Consider the following 26,005-nt stretch of genomic DNA (forward strand, 5'->3'; position numbering starts at 1 on the left):
TAAGGTAGTAGTTGGCCAGAGTTCGCCAGCAAGGGTCTTGCTTCTTACTGAAAGCACTGCGCTGGCCGATCAGGGTTTGGTTCTCAGGGCTAATTTCTTTCCTCGACGGCTCGCCTTGGGCGATTCCGAACAGGAAGGATCTTCTATCTCAGGCACAGGGGACAGTATTTCATCCCTGCCCCGAATTGTGGAATCTTTCATGCTTGGCCCCTAAGGGTACCCAACTGAGGCACACAGGGCTTTCTCCTGAGGTTATCGAGACCATTATAAATGCAGGCTTCTTCCACTTGGAACAAGTTTGGGTGAGATCATATAGGGTAGAAGAGGACCTCTTCGCCTCTATGAACAGCGCAATGTCTCCTCTACTTCTCCCTGAGTCACCCAACCCCCTTGGGTCTGGACGTTAAGACACATACATGACCCAGAATGTGTCTGTATGCGTTTCTTTCCCTGGTTTCTCTGCTCCCGGGTGTCTTGGCCAATGTTCACCAGCAAGGGTCTTGCCTCCTACTAATGGCACTGCGCTGGCCGAACAGGATATGGTTCTCAGAGTTGATATCTCTTTTCGACGATTCGCCTAGGGCGATTCCGAACAGGGAGGACCTTCTTTCTCAGGCTCAGGAGACATATTTTCATCCTCGGCCCGAATTGTGAAACCTTTCATGCTTGGCCCCTGTAGGGTACCAACTGAGGTTCACAGGGCTTTCTCCTGAGGTTATCGAGACCATTTCAAGTGCTAGGGCTCCCTCCACTTGGAACTGATCTGGGTAGATTTTACAGGGCAGAAGAGGACCTCTTCGCCTCTGTTGATTGCGCAATGTGTCCTCTACTTCTCCCCGAGTCACCCAGTCGCCCCCCCTCCCCCCCTGGGGGGGCTGAGCGTGGTGGCGCATACATGGCACAAATGCGCCTGCATGTGTTTCCTTCTAATAAGTTCATATTACAGAACCAGCTAACTGCCAGTTTGCTTCAGTTATGGATTTTCTGTAGAAAGAACTGTCAGCGGGCACTTGCCTCGCCACTGCCAAGTTCTATGTGGCTTCCACTTCGGTTTGCCACGCCTTGGTGGGCGGGGTGCCCTCTAAGAGGCATCCTTGCATCCTCTTCATAGGTTAAGACCCCCCTTTTAAACCTCTAGAGTCAGCGTTTGGTAGACTTCTGACTCTCGAGATGGTTTTTCTTAAGGCAATTACGTCTCTAAGGAGACTTGGGTACCTACAGGCTCTGTCTCTTTTGCCGGCCTGTTTTGAGTTGCCCCAGGTATAACCAAAATCATTCTTTGCACCCTCACCATGACTACCTGCCCAAGGTGCCTTTCGCGACCCTTGGCTGGTTATTCTCTAAGCCTTCTGCTCCCTGCCGTTTGTAACGCCGGAGCAGCTAAGACGTCTCAGACTTTGTCCAGTCTGTACCCTTCAGACTTATGTCCACTGCATTTTCTAGTGGCATGAAGTCAGGGCAGCAATTCCGTGACCGGGTGGCGGTCACCTCCTCGCAGACTATGTCACTTTGGGTGAGGGACATTACTGCCCGGGCCTACGAGGCACAGTCAAGCTTTGCCAGTAGGTTTTAGGGTGCACTCTACCGCACACATTCATTAGACTTTTATAGTTTGGATGTTCTTGCCACTCCGGGCTCTTATGCCCTTGAGTCGACATCTCAAGCTCATGTCTGAACAAGTTTGTGATGCGGCAGACTGATCCTCTCCGCACACATTCATCAAATTTTATGGTTAAGATGTTTATGCTACTCCGTCTCTTATGCCCTTGAGTCAATATCTCAAGCTCATGTCTGAGACCTCTTGCATTCTTGTGAGCATACTTCACAACCGTAGGAGTCCGGACAGCCCCAGTGCGGCGGTGTGGGTATTGCGTTCCCAAAAGCGCTTAGCAAAGCGCAGCATCATAGTGAAGCTTTTTGTAAAGGGAACGTCTCGGGTTACGTATGTAACCCTTGTTCCCTGAAAAAAGCGGAACGAGATGCTGCGCTCTTTTGCCGCACTGGGATGCCCCAGGATTGCTCTTCAAAAAGAAGTATCTGACGACACCTGGTGACGCATCCATTTATTGCCTGGCCACAGGTGCATCTAATGATTACATCAGCCGAGGCAATAAATTCCGGTCAATGTTCATTGACATGTTACACACATATTCACAGCTCAAGACTAAGATATCCACAACTAAGATTGTTCCCAAAAGCGATTTGCAAAGCGCAGTATCTCGTTCCGCTTTTTTCAGGGAACAAGGGTTACATACGTAACCTGAGACGTTTTACTATGTCACACAGGTATAATAAATTGCTGTGCATTTCATCAGTATTAATACAGTGTCAAATATATTCAGTAAAACTATATACAGGCATATGCAAAAGTTTAGGCACCCCTGACAATTTCCATGATTTTCATTTATAAATAATTGTGTGTTTGGATCAGCAATTTCATTTTGATCTATCAAATAACTGAAGGACACAGTCATATTTTCGTAGTGAAATGTGGTTCATTGGATGAACAGAAAATGTGCAATATGCATCAAAACGAAATTAGACAGGTGCATACATTTGGGCACCCTTGTAATTTTGTTGATTTGAATACCTGTAACTACTTAGCACTGATTAATTGGAACACAAAATTGGTTTGGTGAGCTCATTAAGCCTTGAACTTCATAGACAGGTGCATCCAATCATGAGAAAAGGTATTTAAGGTGGCCAATTGCAAGTTGTTGTTCTCTTTCACTCTCCTCTGAAGAGTGGCAACATGGGGCCTCAAAACAACTCTCAAATGACCTGAAAACAAAGATTGTTCAACATTATGGTTTAGGGGAGGGCTACAAAAAGCTATCGCAGAGATTTAAGCTGTCAGTGTCCACTGTAAGGAACATAGTGAGGAAATGGAAGACCACAGGCACAGTTCTAGTTAAGGCCAGAAGTGGCAGGCCAAGTAAAATATTGGAGAGGCAAAGGCAAAGGATGGTGAGAACGGTCAAAAACAGCCAACAGACCACCTCCAAAGACCTACAACATCATCTTGCTGCAGATGGTGTCACTGTGCATTGTTCAACAATTCAGCGCACTTTGCACAAGGAGAAGCTGTACGGGAGAGTGATGTGGAAGAAGCCTTTTCTTCACGCACGCCACAAACAGAGTCGCTTGAGGTATGCAAATGCACATTTGGACAAGCCAGCTTCATTTTGCAAGAAGGTGCTGTGGACTGATGAAACAAAGATGGAGTTATTTGGTCATAACAAGGGGTGTTATGCATGGCGGCAAAAGAACGCAGCATTCCAAGACAAACACTTTCTACCCACAGTAAAATTTGGTGGAGGTTCCATCATGCTGTGGGGCTATGTGGCCAGTGCCGGTACTGGGAATCTTGTTAAAGTTGAGGGTTGCACTTAATATCAGCAGATACTTGAGAATAATGTAGAGGAATCAGTCACAAAGTTGAAGTTACGCCGGGGCTGTATATTTCAACAAGACAACGACCCAAAACACTGCTCAAAATCTACTCTGGCATTTATGCAGAGTAACAAGTACAATGTTCTGGAATGGCCATCCTGTTAAGCATAATTCACAGTATAAGTGGCAAAGTCATGTTAAATAGTCTACGCAGTAACGTTATTAAAAACGTGCGTGCCTGCGTGCACTGTATATGTTATAAGCATGCGCAAAAAAAATAAAACAAATCTGTTGTGATGAGTTCCCAGACTAAAGAGACGATGGTGTTCTATCTGATTTTTCTCCCGTGAATAAGTTAATCATTTTGGCGACTGTGAGACGCGAAAGACTGCTGCAGAAATGTCTAACGCTACACATCCCATTCCCCAGACCTGAATATCATTGAAAATCTGTGGGGTGATTTTGTCCATGCTCGGCAACCATCAAACCTAACTGACCTGGAGATGTTTTGCAAGGAGGAATGGTCCAAAATACATTCATCCAGAATCCAGACACTCATTACAGGCTATAGGAAGTGTCTAGAGGCTGTAATTTCTGCTGAAGGAGGCTCAACTAAATATTGATGTGATATTACAGTTGGGGTGCCAAAATGTATGCACTTGTCTAATTTCGTTTGTATGCATATTGCACATTTTCTGTTCATCCAATAAAACTCATTTCACTACTGAAATATTACTGTGTCCTTCAGTTAATTGATAGATCAAAATGAAATTGCTGATCCAAACACCCAATTATTTATAAATGAAAATCATGGAAATTGTCAGGGGTGCCTACATTTTTGCATGCGCCTGTGTATATATGGTGGCGTAGTGGCTAAAGCACAGGGCTGTTAATCAGAAGGTCAGAGGTTCTAACCCCACGGCCACCACCATTGTGTCCTTGAGCAAGGCACTTAACTCCAGGTTGTTCCAGGGGGATTGTCCCTGTAATAATTGCACTGTAAGTCGCTTTGGATAAAAGCGTCTGCCAAATGCATAAATGTAAATATATATATTATTATTATGCCAGGGGGATTGTCCCTGTAATAATTGCACTGTAAGTCGCTTTGGATAAAAGCGTCTGCCAAATGCATAAATGTAAATATATATATTATTATTATGCACATACATCCAGGATACATGTATAGTCTTTCTCTTCCTGGAAAAATGTTCTCTCTTTGTTTCTGAGGTCTAAGATTGAAGCAAGTATCCAAAAAGTGCATGATTACAGCTGAATACAACATCCCTCATCCAGAGTTTTCATTACATTTGGTTTATGGGTTTGAATATCCACATTCCCTTCAAAACCTTCAGAATAGTCATTACTGGTTCAAACTTACCACACGCCTTGTCAAATTTAGTTGAAATTGGTTCCTGAGAAACATTATCTCGTCATTCTTCAATGACAGAAAGCATCATCTGATTTTTCAGTCATAATTTTTAAGGTTACTTCTTTCTTAATGTTAGTAAATGTGGGTTTTTCCTCTTCAGTCCCAGAGGTTTACAATTGAACTTGTTCATTACTAATTAAATAAATTATGCCAATTTATTTCCTGATATGTACATTGTTTCTTAAATGATTACGTGTTTCTCTAAGCTAAGTTAAATATTTAAAGCCTTTTAAAAAAGATTTAGATTTTTCCATACAGTGCTACACATTATCCACAGCTTAATTTTTTTTTACAGGTAACTTTGTTGTTTTGTCCCATTTTGAAGACTAAAATTGGAGAATTCTGGGAAATTAAGTGTTCATCCATGTTGCAAAAATAAATGTACAGTACTGTGTAAAAGTTTTGGGCACTTAAGATGTTTCACAAAACATTTGTCTTAAAGGGTTAGTTCACCCAAAAATGAAAATTCTCTCATCATTAACTCATGCCATCCCAGGTGTGTTTGATTTTCCTTCTTCATCAGAACACATTTGAAGAAAAATTTAAAAATATCTTCGCTCAGTAGGTCCTTAAAATGCAGGTGGATGATGATACAACCCTTGAAGCTCTAAAATGAACAAATAGTCAGCATAAACGTCATCCATAGGACTCTTTATTTATAGATTATTTATATTTTATATAAAAATAAATTATTAAATAAATTATATTTATATTATTTGTAAAATGTTGCACATTCTCCAAGGAGCTTGGAACATCCTATCTGCCAACAATTAAGAAAAACGTCATGGTTACAGTCGTAACCTCTGTTCCCTGATGGAGGGAACAAAAAGTTGAGTTGATGAAGTGACACTAGGGGTCGCTCTTAAGAGCCCTGAAGACCTCCCATTCTTTGTGAAAAGGCCAATGAAAATTGGAGAGTGGAATTTGCATGCCCCTCCCCTGGATATACGGGTATAAAAAGAGCTGGAATGCCACTCCATTCAGGTTTTGTGCTGAGGAGCCGAGACAAGGTCCGGCCATTTCAGCGGCTAGTACAGTGTTTTGGCAAGAGGGACACAACGTCTCGTTCCCTCCATCAGGGAACGGAGGTTACATCAGTAACCATGACATTCCCCTTCTGTCACTCACTCGACGTTGTGTCGACACTAGGGGTCCCTATAGAAAAATGCCACAACAGCTGAACCGTGTTACGTGAACTGCTGATGCAGGTTCAAGCAGGCGGCTGTGTGTGTAATAGCAGGTGCATCAGACTGCACGTAACCTCCCCCAATGCCCCAAAAGATGTCATGAACTTCCCCACATCCCTGAGTGGGGGGAGCGGCCATCTAATGCTATCATTTGCATCGGGGAAGGTTTTTGTTTTCAAAACACTCTCTGTCCTCGCTGCTGTTTTGAAGTGCTTTCGGAAAGTTGCTCGTCCACACTAAACCGTATGAAAACTGTTAAATCCCCTTCCTGCACATGCAGAAACAAAATTGCTGTTCCATGTATGGTCTGAAAAGCAATTGTCCTTGTGTTCTGTCGTCGGACAGCAATTCCAAGTAAATTTCCCATCGCCTTTGAAAGAATGCAATGTGAAGGTTGTACAAAGCAATATTTTTATTTGAAAAGCAGGCACAAAAACACTGCTACAGCATGTGCCACCAGCTTGATTGTTTTGGGTTGAATGTATCACATGACAGCGTCACATTACAACAATTAGGTAACCGTTTTCAGATATCTCCTTTTCCCTTTCCACACTGCAATGAGAAGCCTTCGTCTTCAAATTTATCCACTTGAGAGAGCGTTTTCAAAAAGCTCAGTTTTCACTGTCAAAAACAATTATCTCAGTGTGGACGGAAGGCTAAAATGTTGAGAAACAATGCGCTTTCAAATGAAAACGCATTAGTTTGGACATGGCCTTAAGTATTCCAACCATGGTGAAGTGATTACACTTCCCCATGACCATTTAAACAAAGTGTTTTTACATTAATGTAAATAAGGAGACAACATCTTTTAAAATTACAACCTATTGTCTGAAAAATTGGCATGAGTTTGAGAGGGCATTTATGGTTCTGTGCCATGTCTAGTGTTCCGCTAAACCATAATCCCCAAAATGCTTCAGTGCCAGACCCACTGTGACAAACAAAGAAAAGTGGGGGTTTGAAACAGAGCGTTGCCTTGTATGGGGGGAATGACACATCAATCCACCAAGGACAATACGCTTTTCTTCTCCTTTGATCTGACAAGTCTTTCTCACTCCTTCCTAAATGAACAACACAATGTGAAAAAAGAGGGATTAGAAAACCAGAGTGATCTCATCCTCATGTGGTTGTTTACTCTCTGTATGAATGATCAGTAAGCTGATGGTGGAGTCGTTCACTTTTAATTTTCAATCCCTTAATCAGATGGATTAGAAAGCACTGACTGATCAATAATGTAATAAACTACTTAACGATAAATCTAACTCTGTCATCCACTACTGCGCTGTATGTCACCACCGGCCTGTCAATCAAAGCCAAACCAGCTAAGTGGTTTTCTTGTTGAGTATGTACATTACTATAATGAAAATAATAGCTACTAAATTTTGTATTGCCCATGCAATATCCACTGCCCCAATGCTAGGGTGTTTCATGGCATTGCAATGTGGTTGCTGATATAACCCCTTTAAAATGAACAGGGTATTGAATATAAATTAAATCGGTGAAAATAATGTAGTAGAATTCTTTCCCTTTAGAGTGTGTTTATCTTTTTCTGAGCATGCATGACTTGTTCACGTTCAATTGATCGCCATCTTGCAGAGAGTGAATAGCTACTCTGAACTGCGATTAACTCAAAGCTAAACAATTTAAGTATAAAGTAACTGAAAATTGTTAAAAGGGTGTTTATGGTCAGAGGTGTTGTGAGAAAAGAAACCATTTCTTTGGGTATACTGTTCAGACAACTCTGGTTATATTTTTATGAGTGTGCTTCCATTGGATGAACGTTGATTCTGAATCAGGATAGCCAGAAAGATTCATGTAACATCACAACACGCCACCTAGTGGAGTGGAGCTTTTCATCGGGATTACAAGGAGTGCTTTGAGAACAGATCCAAGATATTCAAACACTCAGAGCACTTTGAATCATTTCATTGATCACAAGATTGAAAACTACCCAGGTAGTACAGTAATTTTCCCTCATTGGAACATGTAGAACTGAGACATTTTTTTTTTCTTCAAGAAAAAGAGCTCTTTAGACTTTGGTGTGGTTGTTTAGTTTTTTCCAGATACAGGCCTGATTATGCGTTGTATTTTTCCATTCTGCAGATACCTAAAATAAATTGAATACAAAGTTACTTTTCTATCTCAAAATGTGTGGTTTGCGGTCTAAAATCCTCCTTTGAACCTAGAAGGTAGTGTGGTGTTTAAATCACTGTGCCTATCTGTATTAATCTAGATACCTATATTATTATTCTGAATATATATTGGATTCACTAATATGTTATGAGTGGTTTTTAGCAAGTTGCTAAGCGGTTCCTAGAGTGTTCTAGGTTGTTGCCAAGGTGTTGCTATGTGGTTTCTAGCAACATTCTATGTCATTGTTATGGTGTGCTGGGCAATTGCTAGGTGTTTGTTTCTATCAGGAAGACTCGCAGACTTGAGTGAAATTTAAGATGACATTTATTTGAGGAATATAAAACAGAAATGTAATGTCTCTCTTTGACATAGGTCTGGCGGTCCGAAGTTGTAGTACTCGGAACCGTCATATCCTGCCGGAGATAGGAGGCAGGGGCGAGGAGCCTACCCCTGTGCAGGACGAGACACAACTGGTGGTGGTGGGGTGGTGGAGGTTGCCACGTTAGCACACTGAAACAGCAATGTGATAGATTGTGAGCAGACTTATAAAGCAATGGCTTACATGTGATTGGCTGGGAATTACCCAGCTAATGGTGCAATGATGTACAGCTGCTAGTCTTACCGCTAGAACTACGCTGCGCTTACATTTACTGGCCCAAGTCAAAAGAGTCCACCCCAGGTCTCTATGATATTCTGGGCAATAGTTATGTTTTTTTTTGTTGCCTGTTTTATCATCTGCCAGGTAAAACTTATTGTGTGTAGAACGAGTTTTGTGCTGAAGTGTGATATTAGGGTTATGGGTTTATTCAAATCACTAACCCTAAGTATGAGCAATAGTAATAGTGATGCTTCCTTAAACAAGTGCTACTAATAAAATAAAGCTAATTAAAAATACACAGGATACATTTAATACTGTCTACAAGTTTATTTTTTAACCAGAGGTCAGGAATCTTTATGAGCTCTGCCATCAGCATACATATATGTGCCGCTGCGTAACAAGACAAAAACATTGATAGCATTCATACAATCATTTCATTCATATTAGAGTTCAGGAGTTTTGTAGCCAAAGGGATAAAAGAGTTCTTATAGTGACTGTATCTAAACCTTGGAGTGCAAAAACATCGACTAGATGGGAGTAGTTCAAATTCTGGATAGAGCACATGAGATGGGTCCAAAGTCATTTTCCTTGCCAGTTTGAGAACAGTTTGGTTAAATATGGAACGAAGGGAAGGGTGGTCACTCACACCGTCTTTATTGCTGTGCATACCAGATGGTTCAGCTGGAACCTGAGGGTACTATCAAATTACCAAACTAAGCAGATACGCCATACAGGAAGATGGAATGAAGACATGATAGAACAAAAGCATAAACCTCTGGCCACTCCAAAAATCCTAAGCCTTTGAAGGAAGTAGGTTATTTGCTGTACTTTTACACAGCAAGAAACACTGTGCCACTGCACTCGCACCAGAGCAACACTAAGAGCAAAACTGGGCAGCAAAATGTTTTTTCTCAGGACAATAGCTCAATAAAATCAAATTGTTTTCCTAATTTGTTCCTTTCTTAATCACATCAGAGAATATGCACTTTGACTGGAAGGGAATGAAACTAAAACATTGTAGCTTTTACCCCTTAAGCAAAGCACTTAACTGCGATATTTCTGAAGCACCAATTCATCGTTTTATTTTCACACACAGGCAAATATGCATATGGCAGATTTGAAGGACCCAGTCACAAAACACTGCTTATGCAATAACCATCTGTTCATGACATGTCTGCTGAGTGTTAAGTGCTTCTTCCTTTCTTTCACCCTTTTGTATATACACCATCATATGGGGAACTTACATTTATATTAGAACTGTAAAAATCTAACACAAATGATTAATTTGAAATGTTGAACGCATACATTTTTCTTTAACGCGATTAACGCATTTTCCAATTTATTGCCTGGTTTAATAGAATCATACTGAATTCCAATTCATTAAGATTGGATAGGAGAATGTCCATTATAGGGATGTGTGTAATATGAGATGGATAAAAACACAGATTAAAAATAACAAATCAGATGATAAACAGATTTGATAACCGACAGCAAGTAGGACAGTGGGTGTCAGTATAGAGTCCAAAACCGCAAACTAATTCTGGGACCAATAGGACGAGTAAGAACCAGCTAAATCCTTGCCAAAAATCTTACTTAGTGCACCTTTAAAAGTGTCAGTGTCAATATTGCAAATGGACTGTTGTAATGTAAATATTCATTATTTTTAAAGTACAATGAAAATGACGTTCAAAGGACTGGTAGGGACAGTTCCTTAAATGTCCCTAGATTTTCACTGGAAGTCCTGAAAACATCCCCCTGACATCCTTTTAACGTTTAAAGAACCCTACATAAACACTTTCAGGGAACATTCGCAGTGGCAATTCTATCAAGGGATTAGTTACACAGTTGCTTTGGACTCAACCCGAGATCAGCACAGCACACAAGTAGACATGTGAGTCGAAAGTGGAAGTGGCACAAAATTATGTGGTTGTGTGTTTGTTTTTTTAATCTCACATTTTCTTTTAGGACGCTATTGGTTAGGATTAGGTGTGGGGTTAAGGGTAAGGATGCCTGTTTTGTTCTCAAAAAACACGGTTAAGTTTAGATGTAGGATTTAGGGTAGAGACATCAGATTTATTTATAAATGTTAAATATTTTAGGTTAATTCTCTATTATTTTGCATTTGCTTTTTATGACACTATTGGTTAGGTTTAGGTTAAAGGTTTAAGTTAGGGAGGTAGGTTTTGTTCATTTAATACTCCATGGAGCTTTAACCTTTTTGGTAAAACACTTGCTTTTAGAGCCCCTTAGTGGACATTTAACCTTGAAACATTTTTGCAAAAATGCCAGTCAAATAATTTTTATGAGATAAAGCTGCAGTTTTTACATTAGAGATACTGATATTTTATTTAACTCTTTGCAAGTTTTAAACACTGACTGAAATAAGAACATTTGCGATGTGACCGAGGTAATTTACACTGACATACACACTACAAACTGTTACATAACAGTGTGTCATTGATGAGAACGATGAGAACAAACGGTACTTTGCAGCTTTTTTAAGGTGGAATTTAATTACCACAGAAGCACTGATGAGGGACCGCTGTGCAGTATGTTTGAGTTATCCCACTGAATGTCTACTAATGAGCCAGTCAAAGTTCAAATAAATTAAACTTTTAACCTGTTGCAGCTGGCCTTCGAAGCATCAGCTTACGATTACTGGACAATTCTGATGGAGTATCATTACATGGAAAGAGCAAGCACTAATCAAAACAAGATGTTGGCTGCGTGTCGGAATTAATCGTGATGAAATATTTTAATAGACTGACAGAACTAGTTTAAATATTAAGCTTGGACGAGGTTATGGAAAAAGGGAAGAGATGATACCATTAAAGGTTACAGAGAGAGTGTTATACAGTAGGTGTTGAATGAGTTGCCATTTGAACATTAGCATGTTAGCTTAAGCCTTTATTTTAGTCCCACTGTGTTCAGTCTGGTGTGTCTCATAATTTTTTTGCTTTCAATTGCAGTGCCTCAAAAATAATTATAAGATAATTAAAAAAGTGCAGTGCATAAAATCAAATAGTATGTAAAACATAAAGTTTTCGCTATAACACTATCCAAAAGCGATACCAGTAGATTAAGTTTCAGGGGGATGCTGCATCTCTTTTGCCTCCTTCAGATAATTCAGTTCTTATTGAGATTCTAAAGAGCATGAATGTGAGTGGGGTAACCGCAAAATACCAGACTAATCTGAGGAGGTCAAATATTTTGTCTACTAAAAACGATATGCACTCACTTATCACTTTATTAGGAACACTATGGTCCTAATATAGTTCCCGTGAAAATCCCAGGAGATCAACAGTTACAGAAATACTCAAACCAGCCTATCTGGTTCCAACAATCATGCCACAGTCAAAATCACTGAGATCACATCTTTCCCCATTATGATGGTTGATGTGAACATTAACTGCAGCTCCTGACCCATATCTGCATGCTTTTAAGCATTGCACTGCTGCTACACCCTTTGCTGATTAGATAATCACATGAATAAGTAGGTGTGCAGGTGTTCCTAATAAAGTGTTTAGTGAGTGTATGCTTATATGAATAATTCTGAGAGAAAATACGCCTTTTAACATATATTTGTTATATCATTTAATACCTAACCTCGTAATGTTTTGTTTGTGTAATATTTACACTATTTTTATATTTTGTTATGTACTGTAATGCAATGTCATTCATACATTTTCAAGTGTGGCTAATGTATCTAAATACTTTGAGGAACCCTGTGCACACAGACACACAAGCTTACACAAATTATACTGATCCTCACACTGCTGTCAGAGGGACACACAAGTCACTTCTAGCTTCTCCCCTGTCCTTTCTGACTGTGGTGGTCAGCCAGTGCTGACCCGATTAGTTATTCAGAGTGACAGCGCTATGGCCCTTAGATACCTCCCATCATCCTCACTGCTGCCACCAGTGTAGAGAGAATGACTGCATTTAAACCTCACACAACTGCCTACTGTGGAGGTCTGTCTGTCAAATGATGACTCATTCTTGTAAACAAATAAAAAGGAAATGTTGTCACCACAATCTCACACTGGCTTTCAATAGGGTGAAGGATTTCAAATATGCAAAGTCAAATATAGACAATTGCGAGAAGCATTTGAGTAATAAAATGAATAGGTCAAATAAATGGACTGTCTGTTTAAAATTGTGTTCTGTTATGACATGCTAGTGGGCGAGAGGTTTCTGCTTTGCCTGCCAAACATAAACACGTTGTGTTGGCACTTAGTTTTTTGGAAAGTTCCTTGGAAGAGATGGCACAGCAGATCTTGTAGAACTAATTTATATTTAACAATTTATATTTTCTGACAACATATCCACAAGGTCCCTAAAAGCTGTACTTAGTGCCTGGTCTCATATAATGGTGATTTAAACTTATGAAGAGTTAAAGATATGAAAAGTACAAATAGATTATATTCATAAAGCATGAATAGTCCATGAACTGACTCGCTGGCCAATCAGACAACGGCTTAAAAAGAGATAGTCACCCAAAAAGGAAAATGATCTCATCATTTACTCACACTCATGCCATTCCTGATGTGTATGACTTACATCTTCACAAAGCAAGTGAATGGGTACCTACATTTTGAAGCTCCAAAAGGACAAAAATGCAGCATAAAAGCAATCCATAAAACTTCAGTGTTTAAATCCATACTTTCATAAGTAATATATGTGTGAGTGAAGTCCTTTTTATTATGAATCTTCACTTTCACGTTTTTCTTTTGTTTTTGTTGATTAGCATTCTCTGTGCATATCACCACCTACTGGATAGGGAGGAGAATTAATTAACTTCTGAACATATGGATTTAGCACTGGAGTCTTGTGGAATACTTTTTATTCTGCCTTTATGTGCTTTTAAGAGCTTCAATATTTTGGTACCCATTCACTTGCATTGTGAGGACCTACCGAGCTGAAATATTCTTCTAAAAGTCTTTGCTTGTGTTCAGAGGAAGAAAGTCTTACACATCTGGGGTGGCAGGATTTTTTATATCTATATCTATCTATCTATCTATCTATCTATCTATCTATCTATCTATCTATCTATCTATCTATCTATATATATATATATATATATATATATATATATATATATATATATATATATATCATTTACTCTTCCTCATCTTGTTTTATGGAACACAAAAAGGACATGTTGATAAGATCACATGAAAGTGAATGGAGACTGAGGTTGTTACTCTGCCTAACATCTCCTTTTGTGTTCCACGGAAGAAATAAAGTAATATAGTTAGGAACATGAGGGTGAGTAAATTATATTTTTTAAATTGTATTTAAATGTATTATCTATCACTTTAACAGACAAGGTTTTTGTAAGATGCCTCGATGTCCTCCTTCCTTCATATACTACATGTGAAGGTAGAATTTTTCAAATGACAGGCTTGTCTAGAGCTCGTCTGGTGACAGCAGCTGAATGCGGTCAACTCTCCTAGCACACACCAGATAATCTTTACATTATTCCAAATTTAGACCCAGTTTAAAAGGCAGATCCAATTAGTTTGGGCTCAACCAGAGCTTTCTAATTAAGGTTCAGTTGTGGGACACTGTAAGGCTGGATGTATTAATGGCTTGTGAAAGCAAAGAATGCCATTCTCTAAGACTCTTGAGCCCTGCTGTAAGCGGTAGGCCTGTTATTTCAGCTGAGCTCCTGTGTCAGTTGTCAAGGACAGTGCTCAACATGGCATACAGAAAAAGTTACATTATTTATTTGTATATATGTATGCTTGCTTATATGGCATTCCCAACTGGAGGGAAACGTGAATCAAAATTAAATTAAACCTGACTACGCCACACTGGGGGAGAGCCAGGGAAAAACTCCCAATAAAGGGCACACAGGTAAGTTGTACCAATTGAAGGCAAAGATATAAGCAAAAGGGAGACATGAGTATCAATACAAAAATATATTTTATTGACACTTCAGCATTACTAAAATATAAATTAAAAAAATAAAATTATAGGTTGTCTCTCCCTTGAAGCACATATTTAAAAACAACTAACAATTATCCAGGGCTTGGCTTAGCAGGAGCAAGGCAGGCCAGCCGACTCGGGAGATCATCCAAACCCACCTCAAATTCACACCAAATCGTCAAACACCACACACACCATAAAGTTGTGTCGGCACACTTAACACACTTGTGAAACACACCACTGAATCAAGACAGCTAGCCTCCCCTGCTCCCCACAAAGAGCTCACTGGCTCCTGGAGAAAAGAGAAACACAAATTAGACCAGGATTACACAGAAATAACAATATACAATAACACAACAACATTCACCACATCAAGTATAAAGTGACAGTGTGGGAAATACTAACCTGAAATGACAGGTTTAAGGCAGAGACATGCACCAAATTAACAAACCGCCTCTCACACTATGTGGTCACAAAACAAATAAAAAAAACAATAGCCACAAGATAACTTGACACTATAGCAACTATTAAAGAAAACAAAAAAAGAAAAAGAGACACAGCACCAAGGGCAAACAAACTACACAAATAGGAGCTGATATGCAGCACAGCAAATGCGAGGCTCATAACCGGACAGCCCAAGCGAGCCGCAAAGCATAACAGCAAAACAATTGCCGGTGAGCAAGCAGCAAAAACAAATGCCCGTAAGCAATACAAAAGAGACAAAATGTCTGTAAGCAAAACAGCAGCAGTGTCACATATAGCATCTTCGGCTAGAGACTTGTTTTAGGATTAGATGTTCAACTCCCCACGCAATTGGTACAATTTGGTTGAGCAACCACCAGATGCAAAGTTGTATGATTGTTCACAACAAGACCTGCGGCTCAGTGTACAGACCATCATTCACCCACCTGCTAAGGCCGCGGTTACTGAAAGTGTCCTCTGCCGCAAACTGGCCACAATGCGCACGCCACCAGCTCCGGTCTGAATGGAAACTAAACTGAAATGCCAGGAAGTGAGGAACCAAGACTTAACAGGACATGTATACACCCGTTAAAATAAGGGTCTTTAAATAGTATGGTAGCTCCCACCTCATTGGGCTGCTAAAACCATACTCCAACTAGGCCAACAGGATGGTAAAATCACTTATCCTGCCACATTCTACCCCCCATTTTAATTATTATTATTATGATTTTTTTTTTTTTAAATCGTCTCCCGACGATAACCCAACAAAACCTAGATTATTGCTGGCTAATGTCCCATGGCCTAAACCAAACTGAAATTCTATTAGATGTAGGACCCAGTATCATGGCAGCTCTCATACCCCCCTCCTCAACGGCCCGTGGTAGACAGTGCGGGTTCGAACGGTGGCCCGGAGCTGGACAATCCTTCCGGATCCGGTCTTCAAGACAGAACGATGAACGCATCTAACCGTATCCAAATCATCCACTGGTGCAATGGTATATACTGCCCCACCCGGCATAGGTGCCTTCACAACCTGATACACCACCGGGCTCCACAGGTCCTGAATTTTATGACAACCCCTAGCACCATACTCGCATTACAGACGTGGGAGTCATATTGCGCCTTACGGCGACCAGCAGCAGCTTTCAAACGTTCCCGTGCCCCCTCAAAAGCCACCTGGAGCCTAGCCCGATGTTCCCTCATCCGCTCATGCACACTACCATCACCCACCTCCTGAACTTGACCCAAAAGGAAGTCCACCGGAAGTCGTGGTTCCTGCCCAAACGCCAGTCATCTGATGAGGGGTAGTACTGTAGCAGAAAAGCACCTGTGGGAGACACAAGGCCCAATCAGTCTTCCTAGACACAGGGAGGGCACGTAAAAGAGTATGCAGCATCCTATTAAAGCGCTCGCACTGACCATTACCCGCAGGATGGTAAGGGGTGGTGCAAGACTTTTCAACCTTATACAGTGCACAAAGCTGCTGTACAATGGAGGACTCAAAGTTCCGGCCCTGGTCTGAATGGATATGCCCAGGGACCCCGAATTTATAAAACCACTCCACCACCAAAACTTGGGCCACTGTTTCCGCCAGTTGGTCCCGTGTAGGCACAGCCAACGTGTACATTGTGAAGACATCCGTCATAACCAGCACGTTCTCCAACACTGAACAAGTTGGCTCTAACACAGTGAAGTCTATTGCCAATGTTTCATTTGGCCTAGAGGCCAATAGATGGCCTATGAAGCTATTATGGAAAGGTTGTGTGTCCTTGGCGGCCTGACACCGTTCACACCCACGACACCATTGTGCCACATCAGATGTCAGGCCCACCGCTGCCGCACTAACTCAGTGGGTGCCCATACTCATGATGTAACTGCGTTAAAACTTCTCCTTGCAGTAGCGATGGTAGCACCAGCTAAAATCCTTCTTCGCCCCCCTCAGAGCGAAACACAGATGCAATACACCATCCTGCTCACACAACGGGCTCCATTGGCGTAACAAATTCACAACAGCCTTGAGCAGCTGCATGGCGCTCCTTGGCACTAGGAGGAACCCCACGCCTCCAAAACATTAGAGCTTCACCTATAACAGGATCCTCTTCCTGCAAAGACTGCATATCCACAGCCAGACTGGGCAGCGCCGTAACTACTGCTTGAGAAATCACCCGTCTTCCCAGCCTGCCTTACTCTGGCAGGGAGAACTGTGCCAGGCAGTGACTCTAACTCACCCTGGGTTGGGGGACACTGCCAGGAGAGGGCAACCATATTCCGGTTGCTCCTTCCAGAGCGATACCTCAGCTCAAAATCAAATGCGGCCAATTGCGCAGCCCACCGTTGCTCTGTGGCCCCGAGCTTGGCGGTAGTCAGGTGGCTGAGGGGGTTGTTATCAGTGAAGACGACACACCTCTGCCCTAACAGGTATTCTCTGAACTTCTCAGTCATGGCCCACTTGAGCGCCAAGTGTTCCAACTTCATGGAACTGTAGTTTGACATATTGCGCTCAGTGGGCCCAAGACTGCGGCTAGCATAGGCTATAGATTGCTGTTCCTGGGATAGAACTGCTCCCAACACTCCATGGCTAGCATCTACCTCCAAGATAAAGGGAAGGGAGAAGTCAGCATAAGCCAATATAGGGGCAGAGGTGAGCCTACTCTTCAACCCCTCAAAGCTCGCCTGGCATTGTTCAGTACACGTTGCACCAAAACTCGACTCTACTTTGGCCCTGGGCCTACGACCGGCAACCTCAGCCACCAGCCAGTGCAGAGGGGCTGCCAACCTGGCAAAACCCTCAAACTAGAGACTCTGATGTACTTATCCTCTTGTTTAGTTGAACAGCTGGACTTCCACATCTCTTTCTGTCCTTGTCAAAGCCAGTTGTACTTCATTTTTGAAGACTGTAGTGTATACCTTTGCATGAAATCTTACGTTTTTTGGCAATTTGGTAAGCATTGTATAGCCTTCGTTCCTCAAAACAATGACTGACGTGCCATTTTTGACCTAATATTGACCTTAAGACATGCCAGTCTATTGCATACTGTGGCAACTCAAAAACAAACACAAAGACAATGTTAAGCTTCATTTAAAATAACCAAATAGCGTTCAACTGTGTTTTAAATAATGTCTATAAAGTGATATAAAGTGATTTTCTAGTACCAAATTAGCAATTTAGCATGATTGCTCAAAGATAAGGTGTTGGAGTGATGGCTGCTGGAAATGAGGCCTGTCTAGATTTGATCAAAAATGGTCTTATTCAAATAGTGATGGTGCTGTTTGTTTGTTTTACATCAGTAATGTCATGACTAGACTTTGAGATCATTTAAATGCCACTTTGGTGAATTAAAGTACCAATTGACTAGATACATTCATTCTAGCTTCTTAAATAAGTCTTAAGTAAAGAAGGTTTTACAACTCTATGACTCAAACATACTGGAGCATATAGACACAAGATGTTCACATACCTCTAACACATTCTCATGTGTCCCATTTTTGCATGGCCCAAATGTTTGTTTGTTTCATCATTGCACAGCATTCAGTAAAGAACATTCCTTTGTAAATGAGATTGCTCCGCTGGCCCAAGAGGGTTTTTTAAATTAAACAAAGTTTGAACAGCAGATCTGAATTTGATTTCCATTAATAAACTAAGATATAATTAATTAATAGAATAAGGGGTAATGGACACTACAAGTTGTGTTTGCTGCTTGCATTATGAAGCAGTTATAAAATAGATATTCAGTGCAATGCTCTGAACCAACAAATTGACAATAAAACATGGTAGATGTTAATGGATGAGGCAGTTTTTAATGATATGAAATAAAACTGAAAGACTGAAATCGAGGGTATACAAGTGGTACATTCTGCCCCCTGCTGGTGGAATAATGTTTACAGTTTGTGATGGGAAAAAATCCCTTAGACTTTGGAGGAACCAAGCCATTTCAAGGAAGCAGAAACTCATAGAGACCTGGGGGTGGGCTCTTTTGAACCATCTAACAATGTATTAGTAACCAACAAAAAATTGTTTCAGAAGAAGCCAAAGCAGGATATATGTCTAATGTACAAATGCAGAAAATTTAATGATACAAACAGTGAAACATTGCAGTGCTGTTATGTGAAATACGAGCACCTTGGGGTAGCCTACAACCAATTAAATTAATACACTGGAACTAACTTTAGCAACAGCAATGCCCTAGCAATCACTTATCACAATAGCACTGGAAAGCACCATTTACGCAAGTCACGAAAAAGAAGGTACAAAATTGATGAAAGCAATTTCAAGAAACATGAACACTTTTTGTGTCATTTGTGTGCCATCTACATCAAACCTGACATGACACGTCTAACAGTGCCATATGAGTTTGAAAGCTACAATGGAGGGAAATATTTTACGTGAATAACACCTTAAGACGCCTTAAAACAGCCAAACACGCCAGAGGAAGGCAGAGAGAGAACGACATGAGAGCGCAGCGGCTGGCATGTTTTATTGAGTGTTTTATGTTTGAGTATTAAGAAGCTGAAGATTCAAAAAGTTTATGTTGACAACGTTTTTGTTACACTGAACTCACTGAACTATGAAAATCACTGAGAAAATTGCACATAAGCCTACATGAAGTGTATCGCTACTCCCCATCTACATTCCATACCCGAACCCGTAGATCCCTAACAGTCCTTTTGAGAGCTTGACTGGTCACTATAAACGGTCCTTGAAGCGGTGTAAAAATCAATCAAATTCTCCTTTTGTGTTCCTCTTGTTGTTGGTAGCGGAGAAAGCGCATACACAGAGAGTCCCAGACACGGAGTCAACCCAGCATATGAGGCTGAGAGAGAGACAGCGCTTCTTTGAGGAGGTGTTTCAACATGATGTAGATGTCTACCTATCTTCTGCACACCTGCAGATAGACTATAAGAGACGTAAGTGTGAACGCACTCATAAACAAACCATATCCAACATTAATCAACGTTCTTAATAATTTTTTTTTATCTTAAATATTATTTCACCCTCCTATTCCAGCTCCGTTAGGAAGCATCTCTTCAATGGAGGTAAACGTGGATATGCTAGAGCAGATGGACATCTCTGATCATGAGGTTTTGGATGTCTTCTTTAGTGCCAGTGGCGAGGAAGGAGCACTGGCTTCTCCCCTACCAGGTATATACTGCAGTGCTTACCACTTTAAAGTGACATACGCACCAACAGCATTCACTGCAGGTCAACAGGTTGCCATATTGTTTGTCACTAGTAGATGTTTTTTACTTCTGAATCCCAACTGTTGAGCTCTATTTAAGCTGCAATAGAGCTATGCAGCGACCACCCACTCTCATGAAGCACTGCAAATGAAGCATTGTGATCTCTGCAATCCAAATTTATATAATCTTATAAACTTTTAATTGACAACTATAAATCAAAATTTATATTTTTACATTTTTTAATTCGATTACGTAACACTGTACTTCATCATAGTTTATTTCCTAATGAAAGTACTTGTATCCTCTCTTTGTCTGATTTTCAAATACTTATTTGCTTCAAAGTTTGTAATGTTGTGATTCACATGGGAGCTGGTTGGTTTGGTTCATGTCTTAGAACTCTTTAACAAGTTTTTTTTAATCCCATTCATTTTTTTTTAATGAATGAGAAAAATACTTCTGAAACCAAGATCGTGGGAAAAGTGAGCAGACATTGTTGTGCTCTATACTGCAGAAGTAGAGAAAGGAGAATGCTATACCGAACATAGCCCATACAATCCACAGAATGTCACGTATTATGTCTGGTTTGCATACAGTGTAACATACACCATCCAATGACATATCTGAAAACCTTTCTGCACTAGGGTTGAACAGCATTGTAAATGATTGCTCTCCAGTAAAACAAATAACACATCGTCTGCTTGATTTCTCAGGACACATACTGTGCCTATAGAAAGTCATCTTATGTCATTTATCCTTATCATTTGTCACATTACACCCTGGACATTTAATTAAATTCAATTTAACATTTTCTAGCCGTATTTACACATTATAATATTCAACATCAAAGTGAAATTAACACATAAAAAAACTATTATTAAAAAGTATTAAATATTAATGAGTAAAATACCTGGTATAGATAAGTAATAGTAATCCCCTAAGAGTAACCATTACAAACTTGCTCAAATCACCTTTTAAGGTCACCAATCACCTTTCATATCGCATACCATAATGACTTAACAATAAAACTGGTTGTTCCATGAGGATTCCTTTACTTGTGCATGGTAATGCATTCAAAAATTCACCATGGTTGGAAAGGTGCTTTCAAAAGGGCTCTGGGATAAAATTGTGGAAAAGCACAGGTTAAGAGAAGGGTACAGAAGAGTACCATTCAGACCATTATTAAGAAGTGGAGTATGTGTGGCACCACCAAAACCTTGCCTAGACCAGGCCGTCCCTCCAAACTGATGTGTGCCAGGAGGATATTGGGAAGCTATCAAGAAGTCAAGGCAACTTTGAGAGATTTTATAAGCCATTATGGCTGAGTTTGATCAGTCTATGCATGTGACAATCTCCCAAGCTTTACACAAAGCTGGCCTGACTGGCAGGGTGGGAAGAAAGAAGCCTCTTCTGAAAAAGTGCCACACAAAGTCTCATTTGCACTTTGCGAAAAAACACTTGGAGGATTCTGATGCCCTGTGGCAAAAGGTTTTATGGTATTCTTTTTGCACTGAACTCCAAGTGCTATATTTTGGGAAAACCAAACCCAGCACTCATCAAGAACATACCACGCCTACTGTGATGCATAACAGACTTTGCAAAAGGTCACACTGGTGCGACTACAAAGTTGGCCTGCTCTCTGATTATACGCTGTGGTTTTTTGTTGCGTATGAGAAATACTGTATCAAATGGCAAACTCTCAAAAAGCAAACTAAACAATTTTAACTGGGTCAGTCACTGCGGCTCAATGGACAGATCAGTACAGAGCACGTTTGATTATACGTGGACCGGTCACGAGCGCTCAGCTACAATTCATCATAGACTGTGTTCCAAAATAGCATAATTCAATAAATGATCTGCACTTATAACACTATTTTAACCTTAGCAGTTTTAAAAGCACTTTACATGACTCCATTCACATCCATTCACACCAGCACACCAGTGACAGCAGAGCTGCCATGCAAGGCACTAGCCTGCCATAGGGCAAAAGGATGATCACTTCAGAATATAACACACCCATAAACAGCATTCATTATTTGTTTAAAGCCTCTGTGAAAACCCCCAATTTGCTTGTGATTATTATACTAGTTTAAAAAAAGGCTTTTTTTTTTCTTCACATGACTGTATTATAATCATTCCCTATGTCAAGGTAAAAAAGGTGTTATATTTTACAGATGACTTTTGTAATATCAGTACATCTACACACATAGGCGGAAATCGCGCGGGGGGGGTGGTCAGGACCCCCCCCATCTGAGGGTTGTCCCCCCCCCAAAATATCATTAAAATATGTGTATTGTAAATAATATAATGATATATTCTTAAAATAATTTTTAAGAAATAAAATAATACAAATGCAAACGGGGCAACAACAAAAAACCCCTTGGTGTCCCCTTCAAAAATTACTCTTGAGAATTGTTATGTTTATTGTCCCCCCCAACATTTTGATGAAATTTTCGCCCCTGTCTACACAATTTCAAAATCAATGCTTTACTCTGAAGTGGGCATTTCAGTGGGGCAAAATAAATATTTGTTGCAGTAATCTGTAGAATTTGGTGGCACTGGTGCTACAGCTCTCAAATGTTAGTCTGGAGCCCTGCATGGCTGTAGCAACACCATGTTGTGGGGATGTTTCTCATTAGTGTGGACTGTACAATGGCTCAGGATGTAATAGAAAATGGATGCTGCCATGTCCACCCAAATTCTTGAGGAAAATCTGTGGCCCTCTGATCGACAACTAAAGATGAGGAGGAGGTTCACCTTTCAGCACAACAATTAACCTAAACACACCGCCAAAAATCAACAACAACAACTTAGTGGCTTAAGGATAGGAAGGTTAAAGTCATTGACTGGCCAAGTCAGAGCCGTGACCTAAATCCAATAGAAAACCTGTGGATGGACTAAGGACCGTCCATTGCCACTCACCCAGCATTTTTACTGAACTCGAACAATTCTGCAAGGAAGAATGGGCAAATATATAGAGACATATACAAACAGACCGATCGCTGTCATTATTAAGGTAGCTCTACGAACTATTAAATCCAGGGGTTTGACCACTTTTTTAAAACCCTGTTATTCTAGTTTTTCATCTTTAAAACGGTTTTGGATCTGTTGCCTTTTTTTCGTTACTTGAATGTTGTCAGGCACAATTTGTAAATAAAGCTGGGTTTGGATATCAGACTGTAAGACAAAAAAGAAAAAAGAATAAAAAGTGACTATTCCAGATGGGTATGATGATTGTCTATAGGTAATTTATTTTAGTGATGTCTGTCATGTAATAGGAGCATTTTATTGCTAACAGTGCCATTAATATGGCCTTTTACAGCTCTTGGACACAATGACGTTGAAGAGGGTGGATTGCAGAGAGAAGGCGTGTCCTCAAGAGTTCCTGATGCTTGTGATGTTAAATCACGTCTGTTGTCCACTTCCTCCAACTCCACCTGTGACAGCCAGACATCCAATGAGGACAGATCAAACACTCCTGTCATCCAGTCAGATGATGAAGATGTGCATGAAGATGGCCTGTTGCGAACAGGGACGCCCACAGCCAATGAACAGTCTGCCCTCTTATTATAAACAGCCTTCTCATTTACTACTGACAGTTGTGGAAATGTTACTTGCCTAGCTTGAGACAGTTTCAGGCACAGATTGACTGGTTTTAACCATAAATCAATCTACCAAAGACCTTCATGAACGCTTGTAAAATCCTCATTGAAAGTACTTATTCTTTACACTTGCATTTTTGTACTACTTACTCTCACAAAAACTGATGCTGCTCAGTGAAAATGTGTTAATGCGTAAAATGCATAAAACTAAAACATTTTGTTAAAATAGCTGTAACGGTTGGGTGTATATTATACAGATGTCAGAAATACTTTGTTGTGGTCTTGTCTTTCTTTCTTTTTTTTCTTTGGTCATAGGATATGTCTTCCCTCTGATGTCCACAACAACATATGCTTTGCTATCAAAATAAAGCCAAATGCCAGCTGCAGAATTGAAATGTGCAGGATTGAGGCTGATCTTAATGTGATCTCTTGTGATCACTGAAGACCCCATTAAAAGCCTTCAGCATGTTCACTGGGGTTCTAAATACAATTATTATTTATTTATTTTTATACAAAATTTACAATCATATTTAATCAAACTACACAATTATGACTCTTTAAGACTTTATAGATATTACAGTTTCATTTTCTGTTAATGCATGATTTTCTGTAAAGCTGCTTTGAAACAATGTGTGTTGTGAAATATACAAATTAAAATTTGTATATAACAATATCACAAGTGCAGTATTATTTCCTGCATTTACATATTTCCTATTGAAACAGAAAGTTTGGGTAAGACATATCGAGGAGCTCATCCATAAACATTAGACTTTAAAGGGGACCTGTTATGCAAAATTCACTTTTACATGGTATTTGAAAATAAATGTGCACAACAACCCTATAAAGATAAAAATCCATCAAGTCCTTTTTTTTTATCCCCAATAATCATAAGCACTGTCTCAGAACAAGCCGTTCACAGATTCTGTACAAAGTGACTGTACAGGCCCTGCCCACGACTGTTGACGGACACAACTGACGGACATGTTGGTTTGTGTGTGTTGTTTCGTTATAACGCACAGTGAATGTTGTAACAGTAATTGTGTATGTGTGCGTTGCTCATCCGTCATTGCAAAACTGATGAAAAAAACTCAAATAACAATTTGGAAACTTCCTGATTCATTCTCAAAGTTGTTACTTCTGATGGATTCTCTCCCTGTCGGACTCCCGTTCAAACATATAGTGCTGAACACCACTATTTTGCTGTCAGTCATATTGCTTATGATGTCTAGTTATCCGTAGCAGAGATTTCAAAACTTCGCCCTATTCTGGATACGGGGCGGTGAGCACCTGCTCACTGGCATTTAAAGACACTCACATTTTTAATCCCACCCAAAAATTTGCATTTTAATTATAAATTATCTGTAGAGTATTTTGAGCTGAAACTTCACAGACACATTCTGGGCACACCAAAGATTTAAATGATATCTTGTGAAAAGTGACATAATAGTTGCCCTTTAAGGCTAACACCTAGGCTCCGATACATTCACAGTCCTTCTATAGAGCTAACAAGAAAGCGTTTTCTTCATGGAAAAGATGTATTTGTCGAAGTAGGTGGAGCACTGGGCTACTGGGCAAAAGATGTTTCACTGAAGGTTAAGAAAAGCCAGTACGAAGCTTTCCAGAAAATTCACGCTGGCAAGATGTTTCGAACCAAAAAAAAAAAAAACTGATTTGGTTTTAACTGACATTAGTATATTCACTAATATATTGGAGCCCTCAAGGGGAAGGCACAACATTTTATTGGACAAAAATTTGTAAATTAAAATAAACACAAGTCATCAATAATTTTCCCAGAAGAGAAAGATGGTACATTTTAAATATATCTGCTAAAAGTAAATTTTGTCAACTTCTGGGAGTACATTAGCATAAAGAAGGCCTCAAAGCTTACTGACATACTTAAAGCCACAAAACTTAAATTTAGATTTCATTGGGTCTTGAAGGATATTCCATTGAGAGTCTAAAGTATAAACTGCATTAAATTTTAGATATTTTGAAACAAACAATATGGAATGGTATGCTAGAACTCAGAAGTTAGCCTGAATCTGTAGAATTCGGTTTACAAAAGCGGGAATTCCAAACATTTATACATCAATTTGAG

The 26,005-nt window shown here is 40.1% G+C and overlaps 1 protein-coding gene across 1 annotated transcript in view; it reads left to right on the forward strand.

Moving 5' to 3' along the window:
* Positions 1 to 24,531, forward strand: part of LOC127626028 (dysbindin-like) — a 33,924-nt gene extending 9,393 nt beyond the window's left edge. Inside the window, exons 2-4 of the mRNA XM_052101537.1 lie at positions 19,886 to 20,035; positions 20,136 to 20,270; positions 23,628 to 24,531. Coding sequence (XP_051957497.1) covers positions 19,886 to 20,035; positions 20,136 to 20,270; positions 23,628 to 23,878 — 536 coding nt within the window. The 3' untranslated portion in view covers positions 23,879 to 24,531. The remainder of the gene's footprint in view (positions 1 to 19,885; positions 20,036 to 20,135; positions 20,271 to 23,627) is intronic.
* The last annotated feature ends 1,474 nt before the right edge of the window (positions 24,532 to 26,005 follow it).

Source organism: Xyrauchen texanus, chromosome 32 (assembly GCF_025860055.1).
Source record: "Xyrauchen texanus isolate HMW12.3.18 chromosome 32, RBS_HiC_50CHRs, whole genome shotgun sequence".
In the NCBI taxonomy this organism is placed as follows: domain Eukaryota; kingdom Metazoa; phylum Chordata; class Actinopteri; order Cypriniformes; family Catostomidae; genus Xyrauchen; species Xyrauchen texanus.